The 26,975-nt window shown below is 40.7% G+C and overlaps 3 protein-coding genes across 6 annotated transcripts; 2 read left to right on the top strand and 1 right to left on the bottom strand.

Moving 5' to 3' along the window:
• On the top strand, positions 1-6,046 carry LOC125967225 (peroxisomal membrane protein PEX16). Its single transcript, XM_068650490.1, has 7 exons — positions 1-134; positions 254-289; positions 2,041-2,117; positions 2,657-2,790; positions 2,910-3,010; positions 3,174-3,253; positions 4,867-6,046. The coding sequence occupies exons 1-7, from the start codon at positions 2-4 to the stop codon at positions 4,924-4,926; spliced, it is 621 nt and encodes a 206-aa protein (XP_068506591.1). The 5' UTR covers position 1; the 3' UTR covers positions 4,927-6,046.
• Positions 4,872-26,629, top strand: pex16 (peroxisomal biogenesis factor 16). Of its 2 annotated transcripts, none has more exons than XM_049718091.2 (11): positions 4,872-4,943; positions 17,163-17,198; positions 19,101-19,177; positions 19,703-19,836; positions 19,956-20,056; positions 23,440-23,520; positions 24,295-24,450; positions 25,097-25,169; positions 25,376-25,495; positions 26,032-26,096; positions 26,459-26,629. In XM_049718091.2, the coding sequence occupies exons 1-11, from the start codon at positions 4,928-4,930 to the stop codon at positions 26,515-26,517; spliced, it is 918 nt and encodes a 305-aa protein (XP_049574048.1). In that variant the 5' UTR covers positions 4,872-4,927; the 3' UTR covers positions 26,518-26,629. The 2 variants fall into 2 exon arrangements, with proteins under 2 accessions (XP_049574048.1, XP_049574027.1); XM_049718070.2 differs by lacking the exon at positions 4,872-4,943 and adding an exon at positions 16,897-17,043.
• On the bottom strand, positions 5,037-16,730 carry LOC137839528 (cysteine--tRNA ligase, cytoplasmic-like). Of its 3 annotated transcripts, XM_049718045.1 has the most exons (23): positions 16,606-16,642; positions 14,764-14,991; positions 13,883-13,974; positions 13,306-13,394; positions 13,125-13,221; positions 12,369-12,467; positions 12,072-12,221; positions 11,734-11,874; positions 10,857-10,945; positions 10,666-10,787; positions 10,372-10,484; positions 10,136-10,264; positions 9,902-10,031; positions 8,729-8,832; positions 8,527-8,624; positions 7,422-7,611; positions 7,218-7,286; positions 6,949-7,030; positions 6,734-6,814; positions 6,000-6,067; positions 5,695-5,754; positions 5,520-5,603; positions 5,037-5,207 (listed from the first exon to the last, which is right to left on the bottom strand). In XM_049718045.1, the coding sequence occupies exons 1-23, from the start codon at positions 16,625-16,627 to the stop codon at positions 5,061-5,063; spliced, it is 2,484 nt and encodes an 827-aa protein (XP_049574002.1). In that variant the 5' UTR covers positions 16,628-16,642; the 3' UTR covers positions 5,037-5,060. The 3 variants fall into 3 exon arrangements, with proteins under 3 accessions (XP_049574002.1, XP_049574010.1, XP_068506584.1); XM_049718053.2 differs by lacking the exon at positions 14,764-14,991 and having other exon boundaries at positions 16,606-16,730; XM_068650483.1 differs by lacking the exons at positions 5,037-5,207; positions 5,520-5,603; positions 5,695-5,754; positions 6,000-6,067 and adding an exon at positions 6,308-6,384.
• Positions 26,630-26,975: the final 346 nt, after the last annotated feature.

The following is a 26,975-nucleotide window of genomic DNA, read 5'->3' as shown; positions in this document are numbered from 1 at the left end:
AATGTCTCTCTTCAAGGAGCACATTGATAAATTGACTCGGGTTTACGAGCGTTATACAGAGTATGTTAGAAGGAACCCAACTGCAACAGCACAGGTGGAGAGCACAGTTCGGACTATTTCTTACCTAATCGCAGGTGAGTGACTTCCCAGAATATTTAAGGCGCTTAAAACGGTCATAAGAAAAACAATTAGTAATAATAATACGGCGGTTCACATGAAGAAACCATCATTAAACACTGATTCTTTTTTGCAGGAAGATTTGCAGATTCCCATGAACTATCTGAACTTGGTAAGAAAAGAAATAGTCTATGCACAGTCGCTTACTGATTTAACAGAAAGATACATCTCTGTGACATTTGGCTATGTTTCGTAATGCTCCATAAATTGATTACTAGTTAGCCAAGTTAGTTACTAGGGAACTAGAAAGATAATACATTTTATTTATTACACATCCCAATGCTGTAATAAGTGTGTTGTACTTGCCAAAATAAACAAACAAACAAACAAACAAACTCAGATCACCGTTCTAATACGAACACTCGAATTTGATTTCTGTATAGACAGAATGAGTGCTCCCATTTATAGTAGCTATGGTGTGAATGTGAGTGTGATTTTTTTTCTGTCGGTATAATAAGTCCCATGCGATGGAATGGAGATCAATCCAGGTTGTACTCTGTCTTTTGCCCCATAGATGCCAGATGCCTGAACTGGATAACTAGTGTACAAAAAAGGTGGACGGATGGATAAACAGGATTCTACTACACAAAAATCCCCATGTATTTAGTATGCCCTGGCTATTGAATCGATTGCAACTGGAGTTTTGTCTTTTGTGGATTTACATCTAACAATTCTCACAGTCTTGGACTGAAAACTGAAAGTCTAAAGGAAGTTTTAGACTTTTACTGGGGTCACAGAAGGCTTTTTTAAAATTATTATTTAAAGCGAGTAAATTAATAAATGAAATGATGTCAAAAGGAAACTGAAAGAATCAAGACTGATGCAACATATGGAAAGGGGATTATAAAAAACAGTTTCTTTAAAATCACCTTAAACAATGAATCGGGAAAGTGTTAATGGTTGCTCAAAATACACAATTTAGAATCTGCACTTCACCCAACATGGTTCTGGAATGTGGAAGGAAACTCCTGTGCGTTGTGATAAGAATTTCATTGAGTGACCAAACTTCTTAAATCATCATCGATATGAATAGAAATTGCATTGGAACACAAACTACGAAAAAGCATCAAGGGTGTTGATTTTTTTTTTTTTTATTGTCTCTTTTAAAGTTGAATAGTGGACTTTTCACACAAGAGAATTATTTAAGAATTAGTAAAGTAATATATGTAAAAGTGCTGCACCAAAGCTGCTATATTATTCAGACCGAATCACACATTCCCATATTGCAAGTGGAATTTTGTTTAATTCATGAATAGAATTTCATTTTATATAAGAGGTCATGCTTAGAATTTCTTTTAGGTTTTCATATATGCATACCTGCAGAATAGAATTCTATTAATTTTTGTAATTGAAATCATGTTCAGTATGTGTCCAGAATCAGCAAAATGGGCCGTGTTGTTACTGTGCAACAGAGATACTATAAAAGTATAAATCATTTCGAAGGAAACCCAACAGTTTCCTGTCTTCAACCAATATGACTAAACATGAAAGTGAAACCTAGTCAGAAGGAAACAGAAAGAAAAGACATGATGCAATGGATGCTAGGAATGTCAAATTCTCTTTGACTTCATTACAAGTTTTTACGGCAACACATATTTATAGAGTCTCTTTCAATTAGCAAATTAAAATATTCTGCTGTGTTGTGTCATAGCATCATGCCACAGTAGGAATAGAATAGTGTTAGTCATCTAAAATGTTGTATATGCTTGGAAAGAAACATAAAAATGGGTTCTTATTTTTAACTGTAGATATATTGAGGAAGACGTCCTTATTTCCCCCAACTCACAATTTGCCACAATAGGGTTAGGATTGAAATGTGCAAATGTTTATGGGATTAATTGTGTGACTTTGTGTGTTTTTCAGTGTATTCTGCTTCCAATCTCCTGGTGCTTTTCAATGACAGCATTCTGCGCAGAGGCCTGAAATGTGCCTTAACTGTGGTGAGCACTCTTAAAGGGATGGTCCAGTTTTCACCTTGTACACTCAATTGAGATATTCTTTGATCATGAAAATGAAAACAGTTGTACAGCGAGTTGTTTGTTTGTTTGTTGGTTATGTATTTAATGGAAATCAGTAAGGGTACATTTGACTTACATTTCTCTTGAAGTCCACCTATGGCACTTCCTCTGCTGCCTATTTGAAAAGAAAGTGCTTTAGGCGGACACACTTGGCTGACCGGTCGTCCTCCAGTGGTTCCAATCTTTTCAAATCCAACGTTTACATTTCGACAGGCCGAATTCTGATGGTTGTTCAAGCGCCATCAAAGATGAATTTTGTTTGGAGAGACTGTCTTTAGATCCCAAAACATCCGCTGGGACAATGCCCAGGAGTGTTTGACTAGCGAAAATAGGATCAATTATTTTACTTTTATTATTTTACTTTATAATCCTTACACAAGTCAAGTGGATTACGTGCACATGTAGAAAAAAATCTGTTTGTGTCATAGCCATCATTTTCAAATTTGTTTTCTGTTGTCCAGTCCATCTCACAACAGAGAATACTCACCTGGCTTTCTGTGTTGGAGTATGTGGAGGTGTTCCTGGAGATGGGTGCCCAAAAGGTGTGCGGTGAAGTTGGCTGCTGGCTTGTCATCGGACTCATTCAAATTTTTAAGTAAATTACTTTTAATCAAATTTTGAGTTGTGTCAACATGGCAGTTTTTACATTAATGGCTGCGTGATGAGTTGCTGCTCCTCATGGGACTGAATTCTCCTCTCCCATTAATCCCAAAGGGCAGTTTTTCGCCTTGTGCTTCTTTTGCGGTACAAATCGGGCATCCAGACTTCACCGCCGATTATCCCCCTTGACAGAGGTGCAGAGCTAGGTGACAAAGGTAAGTTGATGTCAACTCTGCTCTTTTGTGCTTGACATTTTGACGACATTTATAAGCCCCACACCCCCTTGAAAAATATGGTAACATGCATCCGTCACACTTAAATACAAGCCAATAGGAGGTGACCCAGCAAGATGTCAAAGACAGTTCCTTTTGTGCACAGATGATGGAAGTGTGGAGCAGCAAGACAACGGCTGCTTTGTGGGCCAGAGGACAGGCCGGTCATCAGATCACTGGGCAGCGGTGAGCAGTGTTGAAACTTCAAAGACAAAATTGTGTGTCATAAACAGCAAGTAGTTTGCGATATGAAGACAAAGTTAGTTTAGTTAGTGTCAAAATTCTTGTAGACAGAGGAGCATATATCAATTTTTGTGTAGTAGCATCAGAGGTTGTTGCTTGGTGCTCACTATTTTCCCAACCTGTTGACCTTACTGGCAGTAGCGATTAAGAAGTGCGATGAAAAAGGGGAAACACTAAAACGCTATAGGGCTGGCAACATGTGTCATGCTTCATTATATGATTGTTTACTTGATTTTTACAATTTGCTTTATAATTGCTTTTCATTTGCGTGAAATGAAAAGAACATTTGAATGAGAAGAATAAATCAGATTCTTTCTGCATCCGTTAAGACGCAATACTATATGTAGGGGACAATGGAAAGGCAATTTTCAGTCACCTCAGAGGCTGAATGCGGGGACTCCTTTACCCTGCTCGTCCACGTCACCTCTGTCTTCATCAATCCCAAAGAGGCTGAGACAGAATGAAACTGAAAGCATGTCAAAAGGAAACTGAAAGAATCAAGACTGATGCAACATATGGAAAGGGGATTATAAAAACAGTTTCTTTAAAATCACCTTAAACAATGAATCGGGAAAGTGTTAACGGTTGCCCAAAATACACAATTTAGAATCTGCACTTCACCCAACATGGTTCTGGAATGTGGAAGGAAACTCCTGTGCGTTGTGATAAGAATTTCATTTGTTGAGTGACCAAACTTCTTAAATCATCGATATGAATAGAAATTGCATTGGAACACAAACTACGAAAAAGCATCAAAGGTGTTGATTTTTTTTTTTTTTAATTGTCTCTTTTAAAGTTGAATAGTGGACTTTTCACACAAGAGAATTATTTAAGAATTAGTAAAGTAATATATGTAAAAGTGCTGCACCAAAGCTGCTATATTATTCAGACCGAATCACACATTCCCATATTGCAAGTGGAATTTTGTTTAATTCATTAATAGAATTTCATTTGATATAAGAGGTCATGCTTAGAATTTCTTTTAGGTTTTCATATATGCATACCTGCAGAATAGAATTCTATTAATTTTTGTAATTGAAATCATGTTCAGTATGTGTCCAGAATCAGCAAAATGGGCCGTGTTGTTACTGTGCAACAGAGACACTATAAAAGTATAAATCATTTCGAAGGAAACCCAACAGTTTCCTGTCTTCAAAAAATATGACTAAACATGAAAGTGAAACCTAGTCAGAAGGAAACAGAAAGAAAAGACATGATGCAATGGATGCTAGGAATGTCAAATTCTCTTTGACTTCATTACAAGTTTTTACGGCAACACATATTTATAGAGTCTCTTTCAATTAGCAAATTAAAATTAAAATATTCTGCTGTGTTGTGTCATAGCATCATGCCACAGTAGGAATAGAATAGTGTTAGTCATCTAAAATGTTGTATATGCTTGGAAAGAAACATAAAAATGGGTTCTTCTTTTTAACTGTAGATATACTGAGGAAGACGTCCTTATTTCCCCCAACTCACAATTTGCCACAATAGGGTTAGGATTGAAATGTGCAAATGTTTATGGGATTCATTGTGTGACACTGTGTGTTTTTCAGTGTATTCTGCCTCCAATCTCCTGGTGCTTTTCAATGACAGCATTCTGCGCAGAGGCCTGAAATGTGCCTTAACTGTGGTGAGCACTCTTAAAGGGATGGTCCAGTTTTCACCTTGACTATGAAACTATAGACATTATCGGTTTGAAAAAACACTAAACAGACCATTGAACTGAACTTTCTGAAAATCATTTTATTTAGTTTTTTTTTGCCTCCCCTGACTGCACGCCAATGCTCAAAAGGTACTCTTTATGGATCTTTTGTTGATTTTCATAAAGCTTGCGCAGTTTCTTTTCTTGTCCTTTGCTGAGTTCCTTCCCTTCAGCATCATTTGTGGGAAAACCCTGCGGACAAATGAAGAAATGACATGACGAGACCTGTACATAGTATGTGAGAATTAATTGGTTCATATGACTCATGAAAAGATCAGGAACATCGACTTTTCCATTCGAACAACTGGAGATTGGCTATTTAGATGTGCTGACTCACCAGCCTCGCATATTATTGGTAAAATTGTCAGACATGGCCAAGATATTCCTTGCTTTTCATTGCGGGGTTCACAGGCATACTGGATTATAGAAAACGCTTGCATTTTGCTGATATTTCATTTTTTTCCAGGTGACAGCTGTAATTTGTAAACCTGTGTAACATGTTACCATTTCATCAAATTTGGAATATTTGTCTGTGTCTGTAAGGAACATCTCAAATGGAGGAATCTTCATTTTAGCAAGCTTAGCTATCTGAAACACAAAAGCCATGAACAAACAAATCAGGAACATTACAGTTTGATTAATCGCAATATTTTCACGAGCCGAAGAGGTCAAAACAAACCTCTTGTTCTTCTTTCTTCCTAGCAGCCTCCTCTTTTTTCCTCTGCTTCTCTTCCTCCATCTATGAACAAAATAGTTCACAGTTAAGTATTGTATTCACATACTGTATATTCAAAATTGGAATGGAAGAAATGACTGGTTAATCTCAGTTCCCTGCTCTTTCTTTTGTATTAAACTTGTACTACTTTACTTACATTATTATGAAGCGACACATACATATCAAACTTGAGAAAATCCTGTCACTGGCAAAGAAACCTTTGTTCTAACTCACACTGCAATGTACATGGTACCACTGCCTCTCTTTACCTTGACCATTTCATTGCGTTCCTTCAATAAAATCTCCTTGTCCACCAGTTTCACCACAGTTGGCAGTCCTGCAACAAAGTCACACTGCATAACTACATCATGAATAAAGCCTCTTAATAATACTGAATTTGGCCTTAGCTGTGGTATTTACAAAAATAAAAACTTTTGTGGGTAATAGTTTGACAAGCACAAATATACACAGCGCTCCTCCTACTTTGCTTCTCTAAAGACAGGAGTGCTGAACGGGTCGAGGGTACTTGACCTGCGGTCACCAGCCAGCTAGCACTCGGAGTAGTTGAGTTGTTTGTATTTTTTGTCTAGTCTTATTTCAAGCTTGTTTGTTTGATCTGCAATGCGGCGATGGCATTGGCAAAGACAGGGAAACCTGAGGACCAGGAGCAGCATTTTAAAACTAACGAAAGTGACATTTGTGCTCTTAACACGCAACATAAGTGCATCCTGACTCCCTGGTTCAGTAGGCCGTCATTTCCTTTTTACAAACTCACCTATCTTGTATCCGATTTATTTTTCTGTTTTGCTCACGTTTAAGCCCGTAACACCGGCGCACAAGATGCAGCATCGGCGTTTGATGTCGAAAGAAAGAAAAAGAGAGCGAGAGCGCGATATAGATATACTACAGCCACATACAGTACTGTACTGTCAATTCATATCCACACAACTAAATGGCACACAATTACTTACTTACAATGATATAAAACAGGATGTTATGTTACCTTCATGATCTTCGAGTCGGACACCCAGCTCCGGTAATTTAACATCACGGACATCGTCACAAAGCACCAGCAACTCCATGACTGGTAGAAAAATACAAAAAACGAATACTTACACTGCTAGTGGAAAAAAAAAAAACTTTTGCTTACTGTTTTTTGTGCAACACTTGAAATGTTACAAGTCAAATCAAAGCAGAGCAGAAATCTACAGGTCTTACCCTTCTGCTGTCTGGCAATTATTCGTACTTGCTCTCGGAAAGTAGACAGAACTGAAAGGTAAGGCATCACTGTGCTCTCCAGCTAAAAAAGACAGCATAAAAACTATTAATATTTATATTAAACCAGCCACATGAAAGACTGCATTTGTTGTCTTAACAAATTTTATACATATAATTTTGTATATAAATTCTACTTATGCTATCGCAAAATAAGTGGTGTCCAGCAAATATTAGAAATGACTGGTGATAGAAAAATGGCTCTGTCTTACGTCAACGCTCTGTTCTTGTCCTCCAACTGGGAAACCAATGGGCTCTGAACCTTCAATTGCACCAAATATCTAGAAGACATCAATAACTTTTTTATGAGAAGCTCTGACATGAAAACACAGACCAAATAAAGCTTTCACATTGTTATAATTTAAAAGTCGTTAATCAGGATGCACCAGAGGGCTTTTTTGTTTTTCTTTTCTCACCTTGAGCATTTTGGTGAGATACATGGCAATACTTTCCATCAGCATGCGGTTGGGTCTCAGCTTAGCACCTTTCTTGCTGGCGATGTAGCTGTTGCTCTGATTAACCAGCTGCCTCATCTCCTCCATGGCTGTGCGGGTGTCAATGTTGTCACACAGAGCCACGTGGATGGCCGCCTTCTTGTCGTAAAAACTAGAGGACACAGATGATACACCTACCTATTAGGCAGTACACTGAAAGACTTGAGGAAATAACTTCTGACATACATACTTTGTTACTATTAATACACGTTACTAATGATCTAATAAAAAACAGTACAGTTATCATTTTTAGTCCCAAAACAATTATAAGGCATAAGATGTACTTTTATTGTAACCAAAACAGAGGGTTCTGGAGGGGTTCTGCTGAGCATGAGGGGATACCAAGAGGGGCCGGGCTGGCTGTGCATTTGGGATTAAATACATAAGTGATGCTTTTACACTGTTGGGGAGAGTGAGGTGGTGGCCAGTAAATTTATAAGGGTGGCCGTGGCCATCCCCTTGTGGCGCCATTGAAGCAATTGTTGCTCCTTGGTGCTGGATGAAGACAAGTCTGTCCTGAGTAAAGCTTCTCCAAAACAGGACAGATAGTATTCAATAAACTACCCAAAGCAGAGGTACTTTTTTTTCATAGTTTTTCTGATTGCTAGTCGTAACAATACAAAAGTTATCTGGAGGGGTTTTTTTTTTTTCCTGGTCTTTTTTGTTTTCCATGTTTTAATTTCTATTTTGTTGTGTTTTGGTGTTGATTCAATTAAAATTAGTTAAGCTGAAAAATGTAAAAAATCTTAGCCTATTGAAATTATTAGGTTTTTTTGGCCTTTAAATATTTGTGTAGCGCTATGCAGAGAAAATACATAAAATTGATTAAAAATTACATTACAGCCGAGCTTTCGTTTTGTTATTTAACAATTTTGCTTTTACTTCATAATCTCCTAAATTTGTAGAAGGGTGGAGCAGACAACAACAGAACCACATTTTTGTCCGTTTATTTGTAACTTTTTATTATGACGACTGACCAGAGAAGATATCAACTCCAATATGCGACGCCGCGTTTCTTTTCTCTTACCTTTCGTTAAGTGCCACCTCTGCTACATCCCACTTTTCAAACTGCCCTGTGATGTCAGTAGGTGCACGCAGAATGTCCTTCACATTCAAGAAAAACTCCTGTTCACAAAAGGAAAGAAAAGAACACAACATATTAATTATGAAATTATTTAGGATAAACAGATTTTTTTGAGAGAGAGATTTATTTGGCCAGTATCACATACATTCAGGAACTTCTCATACTGGACAACTAACTCCATAGTGTTGGGGGAGTAATCCAAGGTATCTTTCCACGAATGCATCAAGAAAGCAAGACGGAGCTGGCGGGCTGCAATAACAAACAGGAACACAGACTTATTATTTCAAGACTATTTTATTTCAAATATGAAAAGAAAAAGACAAATTATGTGTTAAAACAGACATTTGATGTGTGGATTTGCTCACTTTTAAAAAAGGAACACTTCACAGGAGCTTTACTATCAAATACTATTTTATAAAATTGACATCTTTGAGCTGCACAAATTTAATTCCCTTTTGATCTAATAATGACCTGTTCTGGCATCATTTTTTTCTCTTGGGAATTGATGTATAGTTTGTGTTGCCAATCTTTTGGCCATTGACTGGCACACAAAAAGGCAGCTTTGATGTTTGATCAATGAGCATACAGTACGTAATTAGGAATTTCAATTCTAAATGAAGCGGTTGGGTGAGTTAATGTAACTTTTAAAAATTCTAATAGGGTCAAATTAGGATCTTAAAATCTGGTTTCAATTGACTTAATGTATTATTTTATTCACGTTCATTTATATAGCTACAAAATACCCCAGTTTTTGTGTTTTTATCATTCACGAGGAGCATTACCATAGTGACCATATTAAAGGGTTGTTGTTTTCCTGGTGATGGGTTGCCGATCCGCCAAAGTTATAGACTTTTATGAATCATTTATATATCTACAAAATACCCCAGTTTTTGTGTTGTTTTTATCACTCATGAGGAGCGTTACCACAGTGACCATATTAAAGGGTTGATGTTATCCTAGTGACGGGTTGCCGATCCGCCAAAAGTTCTAGACTTTTATGAATCGGTCTGTGGTGGAAATAAGTTGGGGACGACAGCTGTACAGTACATCTTGGCTTCAAGTGTCCTCACAAATTATGTCTGCCTCTAACAAATCCAAGGCTATAAAATTTTTATCTTGCATGACATTGGTGTTTACACAAAGTCTCTGGTCCATAAATACAAATTGGCCATTTCCTTCACTGTGTAAAACCAGGAACAAATCAAGTGTGATTGGTGTCGTCAACCCCTTTCACTCAAATTCATTGAGCACAACATTTTTTTTTTTATGCTCAGGCAGTCAGTTAAGAGTACAAGGGAAAAAAAGATAACTAAAAAACCTGTGTTTTTTGCCAAGGCTTCCTTAATGGTAATAAAATTCTTCAAAGATTTGGACATCTTGCATCCTGCAATCGTCAGGTGACCAGTGTGCAAGAAGTAACGGACCCAATGATCATTCTCAAAGAAAGCCTACGAAGAACAAAAACACAAAACATAGTTGGTCTCGGTAACGATCAGAAGCTGCCAATGTTTCACATAACATTAATATTAAAACTTTTTCGTCAGTTTTGTACCTCAGACTGAGCCAGCTCGTTGTCATGATGGGGGAATCTGAGATCAAACCCACCACCGTGAATATCCATCGACTCCCCCAAGATGGAGCCGGCCATGGCCGAGCACTCAATATGCCAGCCAGGCCTTCCCTATTAACACATTAAAAAAAAAAAAAAAAAATCCAATGTTTTCCAAACTTTTAGCAATTGTACATAAAGGTCTCTCAAATGGGAAGCAAAAAGGAAACTCATCTTACTTTTCCCCAAGGAGAGTCCCATGAAGGCTCTCCGGGCTTAGATGCTTTCCACAAGGCAAAATCATTGGGTGATTTTTTCTCACTTAACTGGTCGGCAGAAATACTGAGGTCACCTAAATGTTGTTTTTTTTTTTTTTTTAAATACACACGACAAAAAATTATAGAGTCTATGGGTGGTACTTTCAAGTTTTGAAAGTAGGCATTTTAGGATTTAGGAACATGGTGTCCCAAAAATATATAAACAAGCTAGCTCATGGTTATCATTGTTATCATTCCAAACATGGTATCATGTACCTTCTCCCTCTTGTAAAGCCTTCTGATCTCCAACTGCCTCTGGCACAAGTTTGGCATACGAGTGTTTTGGACAGGCATCAAACTTTGCAGTGTTAAAGTAAACAGAGCTATTTGATTCATACCTGAAAACAACATTTTACTCATTAGCATTTATACTGAAATGATAAATATTATGTTACACTCTACTTTACCCATAGCCATTTGAGACAATCTTCTTCACAAACTCCACAATTTCTGGCACATATTCACTGACACGGGTAAGGACATCAGGAGGAAGAACCTAGAAAACAAAGATAATCTTGGGACAAGTGCAGTCTTCACTTCCAGATTTAAATGAGCTTCTTTAAATTTTTACAAATATTTTGGAGATGTTTTATTTTGCTCCCTATCATCTTTGTGAATGTGATGCAGTCAAAAATTTGGGTGCATCCAAGTTTAGTGCTGGTGCAACCAAGAAAAAAAACATTAGGTGCATAAGTGCAACCTGTGCTAAAAGTTCATCTGGAGCCCTATTCATCACAGCAGATATAGTAACTTTTGTGACGAGCCTAAATACAATGATAATCATATTAAGCCAAATTCAGAGTACAAAACTCAAATGTTGCTGTTGGGGTTTTTCAGATTATCCTTATCGTATGATTATGTTGAAATGCAACCGGTAATAAATAACCTACCTTGTCCCATCCTCCACAAGGTCGTAAAACATCCCCTGATATGTTTTGACTAGAGCACAAGGCCTTCCTATTCAACCTACTCTTACCCCCACTCTGTTTCTCTTAATAAATATGCCTTTGTAGTTGGGAGAGGCTCCAGATTTCATTCCTGTAGCGAGTGATCTCTCCACCTGCAGGTGTCTAAAAGAACTTGCTTGTCTACCGTGTGGTTCTTGCAAAATAAGTTGGAGTGAGCAAATCTCTAACAGTTGCCATTTTTTAGCTTTCCAATATCTATTTTATTTTTAAAGCAACACATTGATTCATTACCACCATTTCTCTTTGGTAACCAACAAGACAGAGTAGTTTATGACACACTGTTACCTTTCGTATTAAACTGCACCGTGCCACTTACATTCAAGGCGTCCATGTCTTTATGGTACTCTCCCTCCCAAAATGTAGGCAGAATAGCAAAGATTGAGTTGTCTGTGACTTCACTTCCAAACTGACTGTCCAGCCAGTCAGACAGCATGTCCTTGGAATTTGCCAGCAGTGCCTAGAAGAAAGACAACATTTTATAATAGTACTGTATTTTAATGTTAAACAAATTGACAGAATACTGAAACTATATATTAAAAGATAAAGCCAAAATGTAAACACAGTTATTTGTCCAAATACTAAATATAAAATAAAACAAAGTTGTTGCCTTGTGAAGGAAATACATTTGTGGTTGTAATTAAGGTTAAGTCTTACCTGGGCCAGAGGTTGCACGATGTCATCTGCAGCTTTACTCTCCAATGCTGCCTGCAGAGGCTGCAGAGCACTGGTGATGGCAGCATCAAGCCTTTCAAGCATCTGTTTTTTATCTGCGTCAGTAGTTGAGGCCAAGCGAGCCTGAAAGGGCTGAGGATAACAAGTAAGCACGTTCAAATCACAGAGCCACTGGTAACCTATTGTAGAATGTCCATAGTTAAAATTTGATGGTACTTGTTTGGACATACAAACTTAGGGATGACAATGACATCAAAGTTTATTTTTGTAACTTCTCACCACTCGGGCAGTCATCACATCCTTCAGTATTTGAACAGCTTGTGGTTGCTTCTCCTTGTACTGGTCCATTAGGTAGTTCTGACGTGCCCTTTTAATTATCTGACAGACAAATGGTTACAAATCAATTTCTCGATCGACTGCTTAAAACATGAAGTATAATAAGCATCACAGCCCCTTAATTTCCCTCAGTGGAAAAATAAAATGTCTTTTAAAATGGTAAAAAACACTAATCAGGGCTCTGTGGTCATCTCAAGGTCTGTTCACCAAGTGTTGGTTAATATTCTTTAAGCTAGCGTTACAAAGTTGAGGAATCTATGAGTCATGAACAAGAAGAATATCATCTGTGTAAGAATAGCAACAGAACGTTTTGACCATCTGACCGGTGAGTCAACTTATATATTTTAAACCAGGGGTTACTACTACTATCAGTACGCAAGTCAGTGGAGGTTCTAGCATGAATTTGTGAGACACCCCTTTGGTCACACGTGCAGTTTTCTTAACGATTCCGAGGTGCGTGTTTCCTACTTATGAGTCAGAGGCCAGATGTTCTTCGAACACGAGTGACCTCAGGTAGGTTTTTATCAACGCACAAGTACTCTGCTTGAGGAAGTTAAAAGATTCCACAAGGGGGCACAATTTAGTGTCCCTCCTTGTTTGCCATTCTGTGAGTCTGAGCAGCAGAATACCCAACTTTGAGCATACTCGTTAACTCTAGTTATTGCATTAACAAATTGCTCCTTTATAGCTTGTACATACTTTGTCATCGATGTCTGTGATGTTCATGCAGTAAAAAACATCATACTTGAAGTAGTCCTTCAGTACTCTTCGCAGAATATCAAAAGAGATGTATGATCTGGAAAGACATTCGGAATGAGAACTTATTTGTACTTTAGTGTGGTGGTGACAGGTGGAATGTTTTTCACTGTGTCCCGTTTACCGGGCATGTCCCATGTGGGAGGCATCGTACACTGTTGGACCACAGCTGTACCATGTGACCTTCTTTCCATTCTGAGGAACAAAGAGTTCCTAAAATAGTTCACAGAAAGCAAGTTAATAACTACAGATTACATGTTTTGTTGTAAACACTTCCTGGACCCTTATTTTTGAGGGCTATTAGAGCTGCATGTGTCGATAGACATGTCAAATAGAAATATATAACGCATTGGTATTTACAAGCCTATGTGACCTATGTGAAAATGTCACTCAAAACATTAACAGTAAAGTATTTTCAAGATGGCAACATGTAGTAATTCCATTTCTTCACTCAAACAACAAACAAATTGAAAATCAAATATGTTGTGTTCATATGGTAATGATCCATTTTCTTTGTTCTTTCTACATGTTTGACACAATGAGAACTATAAAAAAAGCAGGCCTTTTATAGAAGACGTTTTACGAACCGCACTAATGTGCACGGTCTTTATTTAACTGAGGTTCATAGAGCTCTAATTTTGGGAAGTTTTTTTCAACACCAAAAACAATGATGCATTTGATTTAATAAATATCTTCACTACCTTTGCTCTGGTGAGACTATTATAGAGTCTGAGTTGGGGAACATCTGTTCCAGCTGGTGGAGACCACTGAGGCTGTACCCTCTTTCCTTTCCCTGAAATCAGATTGTCAAATGTATTAAACAGGGCCAAAACATACTTCATTTTTTTTCCCCCTGCTCCTCTTATTTATTTATTGTTGTGTTATTTATTCATTATTTATTCAGCACACTTTTGTTATACTTGTTTACTTGTTTGTCTGTTGTGAGCCATGTCTTGTCACCGTGGGATAGGGGGGAACGAAATTTCGGTTTCTTTGTGTGTCTTTGGCATGTGGAGAAATTGACAATAAAGCTGACTTTGACTTTGAACAAGGATACTAGATGAATTGGGTCCACATTTAGTTATAAGGCAATCCATGAAAGCACAAGTTTCACCCCTCTATTGGACCACAATATCCCAGTGTCCATGCATTAGAGTAGGCAAGATAACATTTGGTAGGTCACTAACTTTTTTTCCACAAATGCGACTTCACATTTTGATCGCTCGCTCTCGTGTATGCATATTTGTAACATGATTCATAACATCCATCACATGACTGCTCATAATCTCTCCTAGTGACTGATAATGACTACTCAAAGCAGTTGGTCCTGCTGTCACACTGGCCTGCGCAGCAACAAAACTACTTTCATGGCAAAACTAATATTAGAGCATCTATTTTTTTTCCATATTTTTCCATTTTGAAAACATGTAGCATATGCAGGCACGTGTCTGACTAACAGCAAGTGTTACCGCTAGTGTTTATATTGGGGGCGACTAACCACTTTCCCTGCCTGAGGACGTCAATGTCCTAACTGGTTCTACAGACAAGTCTAGCCTGCTGAGGTCTTCAACTGTCTACTCACTGCTGCTGTCTGGGCTCAGGTCTTGCTGGAGGCATGTTATGTGTCTGTACCAACGCAGAGCGTGGACATGTTGTGGGTCTGGGGGCCTGTGGAGAAGCTTAAGTGCCTGCTGGTCAGCCTGAGAAGGGCTGAAACCAGCCAGGTAGCTGCGAGTTGTTAGGTAGTCATTCAGTGCTGCTGCAAGTGCAGCATCCTCTTTTATTTGGAGCAAGAAGCCATACTCAAAGACTGCAAAATAGAAAGAAAGCAAATAGTTGCAGATAAGACTAGGCTGCACCAGCCTGAAACAATCAGTAACAGGTTTCCCCCCGACCAGCCGCGATTAGTTTCACCAGTGAAAGGACAGTGCAAAGAAGGGAATTAGCAAAAAGCTCATGAAACATTTGCAGCAACTCACACTCCAGTTTGTCATCTATTGTATTTTGATTTCGTCTTTGATAAGGTGATGCCTGACTGTTGCCAAGTGTCATTTTCTCCTCGCAATACATGACAGAATGTACCACTGAATGTGATGCACCCTTCATGGTACAGAAATGAGAAGCTTGAAAAAGAAAGAAAGAAAAGCAATGCTTTCTGAGGTATCAGAGCAATTGCAATATTCTTATTTGGCTAATTACTTCTAATGTTTTTGTGATATACAAAATAAGACCAACATCTTGGTTATGCATTTAAAGAAACATCATTATCCACAAAAATTAGGTCACAGTTATGAATATGATCAATCTTAAACCATGGGTGTATTAATCCATCAACAGATAAAAACAAATGAAAGATGACCAATTATTTGGATCCTTTGGGGGGGAAAAAGCACGGGAAATTTCTAGTCTATTTTGTAAACTAAAAGTGAAACCGAACGTTTTCCTTTAAGCATCCTCCAATTACTAAGAATGAAAATGAAGCAAAGTCAAAACGAAACCGAAAATATTCTACTGACGATTGGGGGTGGGGCTCTCCTTAACCCCCGTACAGAAGATACTGTTACATTTTAATCAATTCGTGCGCACGACCATAACCGCAACTCATTTTAAATTCAACTTGAAGATTTAAATCTAACTGTAGTAGTCTAACTACGAAACATATATTGGAAAACGGGTGACAGCTTAATAAAAAATTGAAAAAGCCTTTGTGCAGTATTTCCTGTATATTATGTCTTCATAAATGACAATATTACATCAGACACAAAGTTTTGAAAAAAAATACACACACACACACACACAAACACACACACACTACACACAAACTACACACACACAAACTACACACACACACACACGCACACACGCACACACGCACACACGCACACACGCACACACGCACACACGCACACACGCACACACGCACACACGCACACACACACACACACACACACACACACACACACACACACACACACACACACACACACACACACACACACACACACACACACACTAGGTATTTGAAATTTTATCCATGTGGTCAGAACATGTCAAGGTTCAAAATTGCAACTTAGTGTCATTTCTAAGTTAATTAATTTCGTGTTACATTGTTTAAACACCCGATTAGTTACAGATACGCTTCCAAAGTTTATGAATAAATACTTGCAAATAGTCTATTTCATCACATAAAATGAGAAACCTTAAGAATAATAATTATGATGATAATAATAACAATAAAAATCATTGTGCATATTATTCCAAAGTACCAAAATGGCCAGGTTTTTCCAGCGAGTGCAGCAACGACTGTCACGCAGCTAAGCATGCCCACATTTTACAATCAGAAAGCTAGGCTACGTGTTATATGAGTGACAGTTCAACGACATTTCAGAACTAGACTACGAGAAGATAAATTAGGAAAAATTACCTTGTTCTCCTGTGATCGACATTTCTACGGCGCGAAGCTACTGAGCGCTGATGCAACAATAGTGTGCGAGGCAGGACTCTGGAAGAAACGGGGCTTTTATATGTTCATGGTCGGAACTAATGCACTCCAAGGCACTTGAACAGCGGGAATAAAAAAAAATGTAGGACCACTACTCCGGAAGTTTGTCCTGCAAACGTCTGTGTTTACAATATTCTCAGCTATATTCTATATGCAATATTCAAAAAATAATGGCGTTTAGAACACCAATTAAATGTAGAGTGTAGATTTTCAATTTGCGCTGCAAAATGTCTCTCTTCAAGGAGCACATTGATAAATTGACTCGGGTTTACGAGCGTTATACAGAGTATGTTAGAAGGAACCCAACTGCAACGGCACAGGTGGAGAGCACAGTTCGGACTATTTCTTACCTAATCGCAGGTGAGTGACTTCCCAGAATATTTAAGGCGCTTAAAACGGTCATAAGAAAAACAATTAGTAATAATAATACGGGGGTTCACATGAAGAAACCATCATTAAACACTGATTCTTTTTTGCAGGAAGATTTGCAGATTCCCATGAACTATCTGAACTTGGTAAGTAAAAAAATAGTCTATGCACAGTCGCTTACTGATTTATCAGAAAGATACATCTCTGTGACATTTGGCTGTTTCGTAATGCTCCATAAATTGATTACTAGTTAGCCAAGTTAGTTACTAGGGAACTAGAAAGATAATACATTTTATTTATTACACATCCCAATGCTGTAATAAGTGTGTTGTACTTGCCGAAATAAACAAACAAACAAACTCAGATCAAATCCCAACAAGAAATCTAGAAAGGACTAAAACATATGGTACAATAAACAAATCACCGTTCTAATACAAACACTCGATTTTGATTTCTGTACAGACAGAATGAGTGCTCCCATTTACAGTAGCTATAGTGTGAATGTGAGTGTGATTTTTTTTCTGTCGTTATAATAAGTCCCATGCGATGGAATGGAGATCAATCCAGGTTGTACTCTGTCTTTTGCCCCAAGCTGGGATAGATGCCAGATGCCTGAACTGGATAACTAGTGTACAAAAAAGGTGGACAGATGGATAAACATGATTCTACTACACATAAATCCCCTCAGCATATATTTAGTATGCCCTGGCTATTGAATCGATTGCAACTGGAGTGTTCTTTTTGTCTTTTGTGGATTTACATCTAACAATTCTCACAGTCTTGGACTGAAAACTGAAAGTCTAAAGGAAGTTTTAGACTTTTACTGGGGTCACAGAAGTCTTTTTTAAAATTATTATTTAAAGCGAGTAAATTAATAAATGAAGAGATCTTGAACCACACCTACATCAATGACCGTTAAATAGAATTACCATCCTGAATGAGACAGAATGAAACTGAAAGCATGTCAAAAGGAAACTGAAAGAATCAAGACTGATGCAACATATGGAAAGGGGATTATAAAAAACAGTTTCTTTAAAATCACCTTAAACAATGAATCGGGAAAGTGTTAATGGTTGCCCAAAATACACAATTTAGAATCTGCACTTCACCCAACATGGTTCTGGAATGTGGAAGGAAACTCCTGTGCATTGTGATAAGAATTTCATTTGTTGAGTGACCAAACTTCTTAAATCATCATCGATATGAATAGAAATTGCATTGGAACACAAACTACGAAAAAGCATCAAAGGTGTTTATTTTTTTTATTTTTTTATTGTCTCTTTTAAAGTTGAATAGTGGACTTTTCACACAAGAGAATTATTTAAGAATTAGTAAAGTAATATATGTAAAAGTGCTGCACCAAAGCTGCTATATTATTCAGACCGAATCACACATTCCCATATTGCAAGTGGAATTTTGTTTAATTCATGAATAGAATTTCATTTTATATAAGAGGTCATGCTTAGAATTTCTTTTAGGTTTTCATATATGCATACCTGCAGAATAGAATTCTATTAATTTTTGTAATTGAAATCATGTTCAGTATGTGTCCAGAATAAGCAAAATGGGCCGTGTTGTTACTGTGCAACAGAGATACTATAAAAGTATAAATCATTTCGAAGGAAACCCAACAGTTTCCTGTCTTCAACCAATATGACTAAACATGAAAGTGAAACCTAGTCAGAAGGAAACAGAAAGAAAAGACATGATGCAATGGATGCTAGGAATGTCAAATTCTCTTTGACTTCATTACAAGTTTTTACGGCAACACATATTTATAGAGTCTCTTTCAATTAGCAAATTAAAATTAAAATATTCTGCTGTGTTGTGTCATAGCATCATGCCACAGTAGGAATAGAATAGTGTTAGTCATCTAAAATGTTGTATATGCTTGGAAAAAAACATAAAAATGGGTTCTTCTTTTTAACTGTAGATATACTGAGGAAGACGTCCTTATTTCCCCCAACTCACAATTTGCCACAATAGGGTTAGGATTGAAATGTGCAAATGTTTATGGGATTCATTGTGTGACTTTGTGTGTTTTTCAGTGTATTCTGCTTCCAATCTCCTGGTGCTTTTCAATGACAGCATTCTGCGCAGAGGCCTGAAATGTGCCTTAACTGTGGTGAGCACTCTTAAAGGGATGGTCCAGTTTTCACCTTGTACACTCAATTGAGATATTCTTTGATCATGAAAATGAAAACAGTTGTACAGCGAGTTGTTTGTTTGTTTGTTGGTTATGTATTTAATGGAAATCAGTAAGGGTACATTTGACTTACATTTCTCTTGAAGTCCACCTATGGCACTTCCTCTGCTGCCTATTTGAAAAGAAAGTGCTTTAGGCGGACACACTTGGCTGAACGGTCGTCCTCCAGTGGTTCCAATCTTTTCAAATCCAACGTTTACATTTCGACAGGCCGAATTCAGATGGTTGTTCAAGCGCCATCAAAGATGAATTTTGTTTGGAGAGACTGTCTTTAGATCCCAAAACATCCGCTGGGACAATGCCCAGGAGTGTTTGACTAGCGAAAATAGGATCAATTATTCTACTTTATAATCTTTACACAAGTCAAGCGGATTACGTGCACATGTAGAAAAAAATCTGTTTGTGTCATAGCCATCATTTTCAAATTTGTTTTCTGTTGTCCAGTCCATCTCACAACAGAGAATACTCACCTGGCTTTCTGTGTTGGAGTATGTGGAGGTGTTCCTGGAGATGGGTGCCCAAAAGGTGTGCGGTGAAGTTGGCTGCTGGCTTGTCATCGGACTCATTCAAATTTTTAAGTAAATTACTTTTAATCAAATTTTGAGTTGTGTCAACATGGCAGTTTTTACATTAATGGCTGCGTGATGAGTTGCTGCTCCTCATCGGACTGAATTCTCCTCTCCCATTAATCCCAAAGGGCAGTTTTTCGCCTTGTGCTTCTTTTGCGGTACAAATCGGGCATCCAGACTTCACCGCCGATTATCCCCCTTGACAGAGGTGCAGAGCTAGGTGACAAAGGTAAGTTGATGTCAACTCTGCTCTTTTGTGCTTGACATTTTGACGACATTTATAAGCCCCACACCATCCATCCATCCATCCATCTTCTTCCGCTTATCCGGGGTCGGGTCGCGGGGGCAGCAGCTTTAGGAGGGACTCCCAGACTTCCCTCTCCCCAGCCACTTCATCCAGCTCATCCCGGGGGATCCCAAGGCGTTCCCAGGCCAGCTGAGAGACATAGTCTCTCCAGCGCGTCCTGGGTCGTCCCCGGGGTCTCCTTCCGGTGGGACATGCCCGGAACACCTCCCCAGGGAGGCGTCCAGGAGGCATCCTGATAAGATGCCCGAGCCACCTCATCTGGCTCCTCTCAACGTGGAGGAGTAGCGACTCTACTCCGAGTCTCTCCCGGATGACCGAGCTTCTCACCCTATCTCTAAGGGAGAGCCCGGACATCCTGCGGAGAAAACTCATTTCGGCCGCTTGTATCCGAGATCTCGTTCTTTCGGTCACGACCCATAGCTCGTGACCATAGGTGAGGGTAGGAGCGTAAATCGACCGGTAAATTGAGAGCTTTGCCTTTTGGCTCAGCTCTCTCTTCACCACAACGGACCGGTACAGGGTCCGCATTACGGCCAACGCTGCACCGATCCGCCTGTCGATCTCACGCTCCATCCTCCCCTCACTCGTGAACAAGACTCCGAGATACTTGAACTCCTCCACTTGGGGCAGGATCTCATCCCCGATCCGGAGAGGGCATTCCACCCTTTTCCGATCGAGGACCATGGACTCGGATTTGGAGGTGCTGACCCTCATCCCGACCGCTTCACACTCGGCTGCGAACCGTTCCAGCGAGAGCTGGAGATCACGGCCTGAAGAAGCCAACAGCACCACGTCATCTGCAAAAAGCAGAGACGCGATGCTGAGGTCCCCAAACCGGACCCCCTCAACGCCTCGGCTGCGCCTAGAAATTCTGTCCATAAAAATTATGAATAGAATCGGTGACAAAGGGCAGCCTTGGCGGAGTCCAACCCTCACTGGGAACGAATCCGACTTACTGCCGGAAATGCGGACCAGACTCTGGCATCGGTGATACAGGGACCGAACCGCCCTTATCAGTTGGCTCGGCACCCCGTACTCCCGAAGCACCCTCCACAGAACCTCCCGAGGGACACGGTCGAACGCCTTCTCCAAGTCCACAAAACACATGTGGACTGGTTGGGCGAACTCCCATGCACCCTCGAGGATCCTGCCGAGGGTGTAGAGCTGGTCCACTGTTCCACGGCCAGGACGAAAGCCACACTGCTCCTCCTGAATCCGAGGTTCGACCTCCCGACGGACCCTCCTCTCCAGCACCCCTGAATAGACCTTACCAGGGAGGCTGAGGAGTGTGATTCCCCTGTAATTGGAACACACCCTCCGGTCCCCCTTCTTAAAGAGGGGAACCACCACCCCAGTCTGCCAATCCAGAGGCACTGTCCCCGATGTCCACGCAACGTTGTAGAGGCGTGTCAGCCATGACAGCCCCACAACATCCAGAGCCTTTAAGAACTCCGGGCGGATCTCATCCACCCCCGGGGCCTTGCCACCGAGGAGTTTTTTAACTACCTCAGTGACTTCGACCCCAGAGATTGGAGAATCCGCCTCAGAGTCTCCAGGCCCTGCTTCCTCAATGGAAGGCATGTAGGTGGAATTGAGGAGGTCTTCGAAGTATTCTCCCCACCGACTCACGACGTCCCGAGTCGAGGTCAGCAGCACGCCATCCCCACTGTAAACAGTGTTGACGTTGCACTGCTTCCCCCTCCTGAGACGCCGGATGGTGGACCAGAATTTCCTCGAAGCCGTCCGAAAGTCATTCTCCATGGCCTCACCGAACTCCTCCCACGCCCGGGTTTTTGCTTCAGCAACCGCCGAAGCCGCGTTCCGCTTGGCCATCCGGTACCTGTCAGCTGCCTCCGGAGTCCCGCAGGCCAAAACGGCCCGATAGGACTCCTTCTTCAGCTTGACGGCATCCCTTACCGCCGGTGTCCACCAGCGGGTTCGGGGATTGCCGCCACGACAGGCACCAACGACCTTACGGCCACAGCTCCGGTCGGCCGCCTCAACAATGGAGGCGCGGAACATGGTCCACTCAGACTCAATGTCCCCCGCCTCCCCCGGGACGTGGGAAAAGCTCTGCCGGAGGTGGGAGTTGAAGCTCTTCCTGACAGGAGATTCTGCCAGACGTTCCCAGCAGACCCTCACAGAGCGTTTGGGTCTGCCAGGTCGGACCGGCATCTTCCCCCACCATCGGAGCCAACCCACCACCAGGTGGTGATCAGTTGACAGCTCCGCCCCTCTCTTCACCCGAGTGTCCAAAACATGCGGCCGCAAATCCGATGACACGACTACAAAGTCGATCATCGAACTGCGGCCTAGGGTGTCCTGGTGCCAAGTGCACACATGGACACCCTTATGTTTGAACATGGTGTTCATTATTGAAAATCCGTGTCGAGCACAGAAGTCCAACAATAGAACACCGCTCGGGTTCAGATCAGGGGGGCCGTTCCTCCCAATCACGCCCTTCCAGGTCTCACTGTCATTGCCCACGTGAGCATTGAAGTCACCCAGTAGAACGATGGAGTCCCCAGAAGGAGCGCTCTCCAGCACTTCCTCCAGGGACCCCAAGAAGGGTGGGTACTCTGAGCTGCCGTTTGGTGCATAGACACAAACAACAGTCAGGACCCGTCCCCCCACCCGAAGGCGGAGGGAGGCTACCCTCTCGTTCACCGGGGTGAACCCCAATGTACAGGCGCCCAGCCGGGGGGCAATAAGTATACCCACACCTGCTCGACGCCTCTCACCGTGGGCAACTCCAGAGTGGAAGAGAGTCCAGCCCCTCTCGAGAGGGCTTGTACCGGAACCCAAACTGTGCGTGGAGGCTAGTCCGACTATATCTAGTCGGAATCTTTCTGCCTCGTACACCAGCTCGGGCTCCTTTCCAGCCAGAGAGGTGACATTCCATGTCCCAAGAGCCAGCTTCTGCAGCCGGGGATCAGACCGCCAAGGTCCCTGCCTTTGGCTGCCGCCCAGCTCACATTGCACCCGACCCCTTCGGCCCCCCCCACAGGTGGTGAGCCCATGGGAAGGGGGACCCACGTTTCCATTTCGGGCTATGCCCGGCCGGGCCCCATGGGCGAAGGCCCGGCCACCAGACGCTCGCCTTCGAGCCCCGCCTCCAGGCCTGGCTCCAGAGGGAGGCCCCGGTGACCCGCGTCCGGGCGAGGGAAAACAAAGTCCATTTATGTTTTTCATCATAAGCCCCACACCCCCTTGAAAAATATGGTAACATGCATCCGTCACACTTAAATACAAGCCAATAGGAGGTGACCCAGCAAGATGTCAAAGACAGTTCCTTTTGTGCACAGATGATGGAAGTGTGGAACAGCAAGACAACGGCTGCTTTGTGGGCCAGAGGACAGGCCGTGTCATCAGATCACTGGGCAGCGGTGAGCAGTGTTGAAACTTCAAAGACAAAATTGTGTGTCATAAACAGCAAGTAGTTCGTGATATGAAGACAAAAGTTTAGTTAGTGTCAAAATTCTTGTAGACAGAGGAGCATATATCAATTTTTGTGTAGTAGCATCAGAGGTTGTTGCTTGGTGCTCACTATTTTCCCAACCTGTTGACCTTACTGGCAGTAGCGATTAAGAAGTGCGATGAAAAAGGGGAAACACTAAAACGCTACAGGGCTGGCAACATGTGTCATGCTTCATTATATGATTGTTTACTTGATTTTTACAATTTGCTTTATAATTGCTTTTCATTTGCGTGAAATGAAAAGAACATTTGAATGAGAAGAATAAATCAGATTCTTTCTGCATCCGTTAAGACGCAATACTATATGTAGGGGACAATGGAAAGGCAATTTTCAGTCACCTCAGAGGCTGAATGCGGGGACTCCTTTACCCTGCTCGTCCACGTCACCTCTGTCTTCATCAATCCCAAAGAGGCTGATTGTCGTTTCCTTTGCCATCGAAAGCCAACTTGATAAATACATGTTCGACATGCACATGCTCTATTAGTGGATTCCAAAGCGATTATCCGCGCGTGCGGTCAGCAAAAAGTAGGCTTTTCCTCGTTCACCCCCTAACCCCTAATTTATCAAGTGAACAGCCTGTGCTTATTTACCTACACAAACATCTATATTGGGAACTCCTCTTGTCCGTTGAAATCATTCTGAGGCTAATTTTCCACTTTGATACTTTTTTGTGATGCGGTAGCTCCCTCCGCACAGCCTCTGCAGTGGGGAGCAGCAGCCAGTGAGAAAAAGAGAAGTCGCAACTTGAAGGAAGAGAAGCTCCACAGCAAACCAACACCCTTGAGGCTACAGGAGACCGTCGCTGAAACTGTGTACATCAGTCGACCTCTTGTGCACTGTATCCTTCCCACCTTTGTAATTTGGTTTTGATTTTAATTTTTTTTTTTTTTTTCGGGTGGGGGTGCGGCTTGGGGGTTCTCTGTTTGGTGTGCAACACAAATATACAGTGCAGTATGAGTTGGGGGCATATGGCACCTAGGCATTGAGTTTGACAGCCAAAATTTGAATTGTCCTTAGTAGATGAGTACGAATGACCATCTGTCCAAATTGATGATAGGCTTCAGCTCATTCGTGCTGCTATTGAGAAGAAGCGCTATAGAAAATGATTTCCCACCATTCCGTTTACCTGCTTATTCCTGAACCTGTGCATTAATTGTGTTGACCACTTGGTGGCAACAAACTGCAAGCCCATTTGTTAAAGGAATAAAAGATTTGTTTGTCAGAACAGTAAAAATGTGGAATGCAGAAATGTCAGTGTGCTGGCCTTATAGCTTTACAATTGCTGTTAAATCCAGATTAACAGTGAAGATTTGCTAAATTTTGGAGAAAAAATGTTTTATCCTTGTGTAATTTGGGGTCCTTCACTGAAGATTTGATACATTTGGACAAAAAGGACACCAAAGCTTATCATTTAGAACACATTTGATTGTCTTATTGAAGCTCTAATTAGACGGTTCCCCTTAACACGCGCTTTTTGACTGCAGTGCTCAGCCTTGGACTGTGTGGAAAGCAGTCCTGGAAGCCATGGCTTGTATCTGCAGGTCTGGAGCTTTCCAGGTTTGTAAAATGACTCTGATGCACGATGGTGTTATTTTTAGAGTTGGTGTCAGGTATGATGATCTGAGGTTGATTTGGGAACAGAGAGGCATGTATAGAGTAAATAGATTTTACATACAGCATGTGTTTTTGTTTTTCTCTTTTAACATCTTTAGAACAGTACACAGAAAATGTATTGCCTCTTTTTTGTCAATTTTCCCGTCTAGCTTTGCAGTTCTCCGTGAGAGAATTTTTGATAACAGATGGGAGAGGGAAGAGATGAGGAGAAGAACCTTTCTTTTACTCTACTACCTTGTCCGTTCCCCATTTTATGACCGATATTCAGAGTGAGTATGTTCGAAGGCCACCAAGCACATGTTCTTTTCTTCCGAATCGTATCAGATATTGGTAATTTAAATTGCCACACAAACATAAATGCAACAATCTAAGACCATTCTGTCTCGAGAGAGACCTGTGATGTAATAATTGTGTACCATCATGAAATATTTAAAAATATTGTACTTTTGGTTTCATTCGTAAAAACCACATATTGTACACCCAAATCACATGTAAGTGTTCGTTCTGATTAAGCTGATGTGTGAAAACAGATTCATTTGTATTTCATTGGGAAACTTAACTAGTGTTGGAGAAATTTGCCGAAATTCATGCCAATATTGATTTTAACTACGTTGATGGTATGAGTTTATGCTTGGAAAAAGTGCAATTTGTTACTAATATCACTTTGCAACTATTGGGCTTTTTCCATCTATCAGCTCCTGAATGTATACTTAAGTCAGATACACTAATTGGTTATGACTGTCCTCAGTGATAAAGTCCCAGTTGAATTATATGTTTGGAGTAAAATCATTTTACATTTTTGCAGAGAAAAGATTATTTTCTTGCTGGGACTTCTGGCCAAGCATGTTCCAGTAATAGGCCTCATAGCACGTAAGTACTCCTGACTAAGGTGTTAAACTTTTAAATCATTTCCTATTTTGGTTGTACGGTCATTATTTGCAGAGGTGGGCATCATTCTCCATCCCTGAGTTTCCCTCCCTATTTCAGCTTTGCCCAGTCGGATGAAAACTCACGGATGGTTATTTTGAAAAAACAAACAAACAAAAAAAACCATTAATTATAAACGTTCTAAATAAATACACACAGACCCCCCCCACACATGCACGCACACACACATTCCCTGGTTGAATGGTCACCAGGTCTACTAACTTAGTTAACAATGATTGTTTTTTAAGTTAGTGTTCTGGTTGTTTTATTTTTTTGTCTCATTGTCCCACAAATTGTTTTTTCAGGGCCACTCATGGATTATTTGCCCAGCTGGCAGAAGATCTACTTCTACAATTGGGGATGAAACAGAAAAACAAATTGTAGTTGGAAGGAGCCATAAATCTGGTCTGTACAGTAGTAGTCGCCACAGCCTCGTAGGGAGAAGTCCATCTAAAATAAATATTTTGTAACATGTCCGTTTCTCGTCTAGCTACTTGTCATGTGATATTTGCAGTCAAGCATAGAAGACACTTGAGTGAGAAACGCTTGAAAAACCAAAAGAAATCTCAACTATCCCTTTGTTAAAATTTGACAATCACAAACTGATTTGATGCAGGGGAGATGTTTTGTATGGCGGCGGTTGATGTAACCAGAAGGTGCATATAAGTTTCAAAAGTGGATTTGGAGCTGGTATACTGTCAAAAACTGCCTATTTCCTAATTCATACCTTTTGAAGCAATCTAATGACCTCATTGTACCAGTCTGTTCACTAGCTCTGAAAGTACACCCATTTGAAACATTTCTTGGGATCAGCTACTAAGA

Source organism: Syngnathus scovelli, chromosome 4 (assembly GCF_024217435.2).
Source record: "Syngnathus scovelli strain Florida chromosome 4, RoL_Ssco_1.2, whole genome shotgun sequence".
NCBI lineage: Eukaryota > Metazoa > Chordata > Actinopteri > Syngnathiformes > Syngnathidae > Syngnathus > Syngnathus scovelli.
Note: the sequence above shows the minus strand (reverse complement) of the source record. Positions and strands in the feature narration are given on the sequence as shown.